Source organism: Nelumbo nucifera, chromosome 1, assembly GCF_055504915.1.
Source record: "Nelumbo nucifera cultivar China Antique chromosome 1, China Antique-T2T, whole genome shotgun sequence".
In the NCBI taxonomy this organism is placed as follows: Eukaryota; Viridiplantae; Streptophyta; class Magnoliopsida; order Proteales; family Nelumbonaceae; genus Nelumbo; species Nelumbo nucifera.
Window position 1 is genome coordinate 48,976,917 of NC_142649.1, and position 6,000 is coordinate 48,982,916.

Consider the following 6,000-nt stretch of genomic DNA (forward strand, 5'->3'; position numbering starts at 1 on the left):
CACTGCCAGGCGACTTGCTGATCCCCCTGAATGACTCCAACGCCGTGCTAGGTGGGGAATTTGTGGGCGAGGTGGTAGGAGGAGATGGCTGCCTTGAGTGCATGGAGGGTCGGCCTCTCGATGATGGCATTGTAAGGGGAGCTGATCCTTAGGACCAGGAACTCATTCATCCTCGTCACCTGCCAAGGCTCTGTCCCTACCGTGATGGGTAGGGTGATTCTTCCTTTTGGCCTGACCATGTTGTCGGAGAAGTTGACAAGTGAGACATCGGCGGGCTGAAGGCACTCGGGTTCCAACTTCATCTTCTCAAATGGATCGTAGAAGAGGATGTCGAGTGAGGAGCCGCTGTCTACTAGAATCCTCTTCACCATCAAGTTCTCTACGACGGCCGAGATCGCAAGCGCATCGTCATGGGGGACTTTGACCCCCTTTAAGTCCTCATTTGTGAATGCAAGGTCTTCTTCTTGCTTTGGTTTCTTGAGGGTCGGCCCTTGGATGTTTAGTTGTCTTGCGTAGGCCTTGCAGGCTGAGGCCGAGGCTCTGTCCAAGGTTGTGCCCTTGGCGATTAACATCTATGATGCCGAGAAGTTATTGTTGTGGTGCTGGTGCTGCTATTGGGAAGACGAGGCCCCGACCTTGCCCCAATATACTGCTTGAAAGTCTTAGCGGCATTCCCACAGATGGCATCAATTGTTGCTGGTCAAAATGGGTTGAGGGCAACACTATCAATTTACTCCCAATCCAAGATGCTGAGGTGCAGTGAGGCTTGAGCCCCGGAGAGGCCGAGGCTCCGCCCAAGGCTGGTCCTGCAAGGATGAGAGCGTCAGAGGCCCTGGGTGATTACCTGAGGCGGAGACTTTGATGGTCAAGTTAGTACTAAGAGGGGTATAAGGTAGGCGAGGCCTGAGGTGTGAAAACTCAGACAAGGCCGTGAAGGAGAAAGAGTTCTCAAGTGCTTGTTCTTGAGTTCAAGTTCCAATCCCTTACCGTGACTATAGATTGAAACAATTAGCTATAGACTTCAGCTTTTATTCATGGAATATGGCCATGGTTTTCAATTAGTTCTATATTAAAACCGTGGCTATATATTGAAACAATTAGCTATGGTTTTGCAAGAAACCAAGGCTATAGACTTCAGATTTTAGCCACGGTTTGTCGAAAACTGTAGCTATAAGTTAATGTATTAGCTTTGATTTGTAGAAAGTCGTAGTTATAGGTTAATGTATTTAGCTTCGATTTGTAGAAAATCATAGCTATAGGTTAATGTATTTAGTTTTGGTTTGTAGAAAACCGTATCAATAAGTTGAAGTATTTAGCTTCGGTTTTGGAAGAAGAATCATGGTTATAAGTTGGTACATGCTTTAGCTATGTTTTTGTAATAAACTGTGGCTATAAATGGAAGGCTTTAATTACGATTTTGTAATAATCCGTAGTTATAGATTTAATATATAGCTATGGACAACTTAAAAACCATAGTTATATGCATCTTTTAGCTATGATTCAGTTTGTGGCTAAACGCTCACATGATTTGCATTTTTAGCTATGATTTTATTGACCTTTAGCCATGATTCTGTCCGTAGAAAAAGCTCATATTTCTTGCATGTAGTGAACATTCCACTAATTGAAGATGTTATTCTTGTAAAACTACAACGTTGGTTGCATGACTTTAGCCGTAAAGACCATCGTATTCATTTACTTTGGCTCATATGCCTGTTCTAATATTGTCTTGCATTGGTCAATGAGATGGTCGTAATCTAATTACCCTTATTAGTAGCCACTCTAATTCAACTGAAGATGCTATTTAAGAAAACAAAGATTTGTTCATTTTATATATATATCTAATTGGATCCATTGCTTCCTCTATGCACAACGAAATTTTACTAAATAAGTCCACAATATTAACAAATCGACCTAGTCAATTTAGGCATTATTCTTGTTCCAATTGAAATGAATTAATGGCTGTCATTCTCATCCAAAACCCATTTATGTAGCACTCAATTATATATAAAGCTTTTAAAGGCAGGTGAAAGGTTGTGAGTGGAAAGGTAGGTTCTTTACACTAAAAAGAAGGTAGAATAGAGAGAGAAGAGAAGAGCAACATGGAAATGAGCAGGGTGAAAGCTTGTATGTTACTTGTATTCTTAATCAGCACAATGTGGATGAACGAGCAGGTTGAAGCAAAGTTGTTAAACATTGATCCATGTAAAGGTCCCAACCCTCCACCTCATTGCCTTCCACCAGGTACAGATCCAAAATCCCCTCCTCAACAAGCTAATACATATAATCGTGGCTGCAGTAAAATATTCAGGTGTCGTGGAAATTAAAATATTATCATCTGATGAAGAAAGTTCAAAGGCTAGCTCCATTTGGTTGCACTTTTCTCTCTCTCTCTCTCTCGGATCAATGTATTGTATTACCTCTTGCATCCAAGTATTATGTTGTTCAAACATCTATTAATAAAAAATTTCTTCAAAAATAACAGTTATTATTTGTTACTTAATTACTTATTTATTTCCTCTTTTTTATGATTATTTCTATTAACATTGGGAGAATTAGAACACGGTTGTTTTCATTTGCTTAATGCAGCCTAACCTAACCTACAGAATACCCGAATCAAATTCATTATATTCTTGGGTTTTTGGGTGAACGATATTCTATACCTAAGGCGGCATTTGTAAAAATACAAACGCAAATTTCACCAGTACAGATGCGAATGAAAATGGTTTAAGAGAATGCAAATTGAAACCGGATCTCCATATACATATTTGTATTGATTCCAATTGACTGTAATGAGGCAAAGTCACAATGCATTTTCGTGAATATTTTTAATCATAAATTATTACAAAAGCAAGTAATATAGCTTTTCACAAGTCTGGAAATGCTAATATAGTCAAGTAAAACAATTGTGTGAGCGATCTATTGAACTAAAATCGATGTATGGTTGATTTATTCAAGTAAAATGATCCTATTCTTGATCTATTCAAGCAAAATAGACCGGCTACCAATCTGTTCAAGAAAAACAGTTATAAAACAGATCTACATCTTACCGAGGATTAAAATATTGGTATCGAGTATCGTACCAGACAAATCGGATATGGATATGGATATAGATATGCTTTGGAAACGCATTGATACAGACGAAACATATGAAAAACTTGGATACACTAGAAAACACATAAATTTCATAAATACACTAATAACACTAAATTTATGGTCAAACAGCCATAAATAATGTATAAATATATAAGAAAGTGTACATAAAAATATATCATACAATGCATTAATTAAGTGTCCAAGATGGACTTATTATATTTATCATAATTATTAAGGCTCTTGTGCCACGTGTGCAGTATCCCTTGTTCAAATCACTCTATTTGTGTAGGATTTGAATTTTTAATTGAAGGCGCTGCGTATCGGTCAGTGTCTCCCTATATCGAACAATATTTAATTCCTTGCATCTTACAACTATACTAGATCTATTACTGATCCATTTAAGTAAAAGTGATTAATCCATCTGGATTTATATTCCCAGATCTATAAAACATTATTTTTAGCAATAAAGAGTTCAGACCTACAACCATAAATAAGAAAATGGTACTGATGAGGGCGGATTTGGCCCTCCAATGACATTATGACACATGGCATCTCAGGAAAGCTAGATAACACCTAGACACCACTTAAGTGATGATTTGGAGTCCCAGATCACGGCTTGTCTTTACTTCGACTGGTGACCTGCCTTTACCATCGACCTGGCGACCTGCCTTTATGTCGACCTAGCGACCTTGACCACAACTTTTGTCGGCTTGTAGCACTTCGTCTAGGGTTAGCCTGTAGCACCTCGTTACCGGCCGAAGTGACCTCGACGCAAGGAGCGGCCTCCCTCTAGGGCATGCCAGCTTGGCTGAGGTCCAGGTGGTGACTTGTGAGACGTGCTCACCGACAAATTCAACATGCATATCCCGACACACGTTTCTCGGAAGTTGGCCCACGTACCGAATGTTTTGGAGGATGGTCAACGTGCATAGTGGTTACCTCTGAGGATTTCAGACCAGTTAGACACAACCTCTCGGAAATCTCGGAGGTGATGCGTGAGGGCCACACCAAACAATGCCTATATAAAGGCACCAACCCCAAAGACCCAAGGGAGAAGGTACACACGATTACTTTCTCACTAGATTACTTCCATTCAAGTTTTCAGCTCACAACCAATGTACAATACTAACTTAAGCATCGGAGTGCCCACCCCGGGTAAAGCAACCTGGGCACTTTGACATTGATTCCTTGCAGGTTTCTCTGAAGAGCTACTCAGCTCAACAATCAACCTAGCTTGACACCCGATGTACCCCGAACTCGACCTAGTCAGCTCGGCATCCATGTCTTCATTCGGTAGAAATCCTCCACTTCATCCTCTAAGTCATCGGCCACTTGGAAGTAGTCCAAACAACAGGGTGCTGCCAAAAAACCCTTCATCAATTGAGAAAAATACTTGATCAACTAAGAAAAAATATGCTCACCAAAAAATGTAATTAGCTTGGTAGAGGATGTGATTGGCCAAGAAGAAGGAAACCTATACGTCAAGAAACATGATCAACTAAAAAAAGTAAAACAGGCTTACTAGAAAACATTATAAGCTTTTCAAAAGACATGATCGACTAACAAGATGAAAATGTGCTCACGGAAGAATGTAAACATCAATGGTTGAGGTATGGGAAAGCTCCAATGGTTTAAAGTTGATGAGAGCAAATAGATCTTTTATTTACCTCGACGGTTGATGAGAGCTAGCAAAATGTTGCTTCTAGGCCTTCTTCAAAAGATTAAAATTAAATGCAGTGGAATGAAAGCCTTTGTGTCTGTGTATTTAAAAACAAGAAAGTAAAATAATAGTTGCAAGTATGTTCTTTGTGCAAATACAAAGCAATTAAGAAAATGTAAATGAACAAGGAAAGTAAAGTAACTACTTTCAATATAGCAAATAACTACAAAAGCTTAAAACAAGAACAAAATAAAGCACACAAGATTTTTATAGAGATTTGGCCAACCCCAGCCTACATCCTTTGCTAAGAAAATCTGTTGAGAGTTTCCACTAAAACTAACTAATCAACCCGGGCACCAACAAGCTGTCAATTGGTAGATCTTACAGGTCTCTACCAAACTTTGATTGGTCTTCTAGGTCTCAATCGAAACCTCTATTGGTAGATTCTATATGTCTCTACCACACCTTGATTAGTCTTTTCGGTTCCAATCAAAACCTCTTTCGATGTTCAAACCTTGAGCACTATTGTTTTTCCTCGGTCCCCTCTCCAACTCACTTTTCATACACCAAATGCCTGATCATACCTCACCCCTCTCTTTAGATCATAACAAAACTCTAGGAAACAAAACCTTAACTCAAATACCCTCAAATCCACTGTTAAACCTACAATATTCCCTTCCGACAATCACAATTGCACTACATCACATCCAATCACACCAAATTTCACCCTTAAACTCCAAGTCTTTGTTAATTTTCTACAATGTTTAAACCATAACCCATGCCAAATTAGGAGGGTAGGGTTATATGCTTTACATTCATCAAAGATTATATTTTAATGGATTTGATACTATGACACTTCTCAAACATAAAACCTATAATCCATACATTCCTAGCATGATTGAGCCCTTCTATTAGTCTCATAACCCAAATCTTTGCCACTCCAGCAATTTTCAATGCAAAATTCCCTTATTTACCCCTCCAAACCATACCATTATTGTTCTGGACTTCCCAACTAACCTCCCATCAAATTTTAGACCTAAAATCCCCATTTTGACCCATCTATAAGAAAGATTTCGATTCAGCCACTTTCATCATCTACCACACTCAAAATCATAGACCTCCATTGGGATACCTCCCTCGAGACCTCTAAACCATGCTATTACCTTTTCGGACATCCAGACCAACCTCTTATAAAATTTTATACCTAAAATCCTTATTTTTCCCCTCCTATAAAAAATATTCAAATT

General features: G+C 39.0%; 1 protein-coding gene across 1 annotated transcript; it reads left to right on the forward strand.

Annotated features, from left to right (window-relative positions):
- The first annotated feature begins 2,016 nt into the window (after nucleotides 1-2,016).
- Nucleotides 2,017-2,500, forward strand: LOC104590564 (protein RALF-like 12). Its single transcript, XM_010249278.2, has one exon. It carries the CDS (start codon nucleotides 2,100-2,102, stop codon nucleotides 2,322-2,324), a length of 225 nt encoding a protein of 74 aa, XP_010247580.1. The 5' UTR covers nucleotides 2,017-2,099; the 3' UTR covers nucleotides 2,325-2,500.
- The last annotated feature ends 3,500 nt before the right edge of the window (nucleotides 2,501-6,000 follow it).

Excerpts from the sequence above, each read along its gene's own strand:
- LOC104590564 (XM_010249278.2), top strand. The coding sequence starts at position 2,100 with ATGGAAATGAGCAGGGTGAAAGCTTGTATGTTACTTGTATTCTTAATC.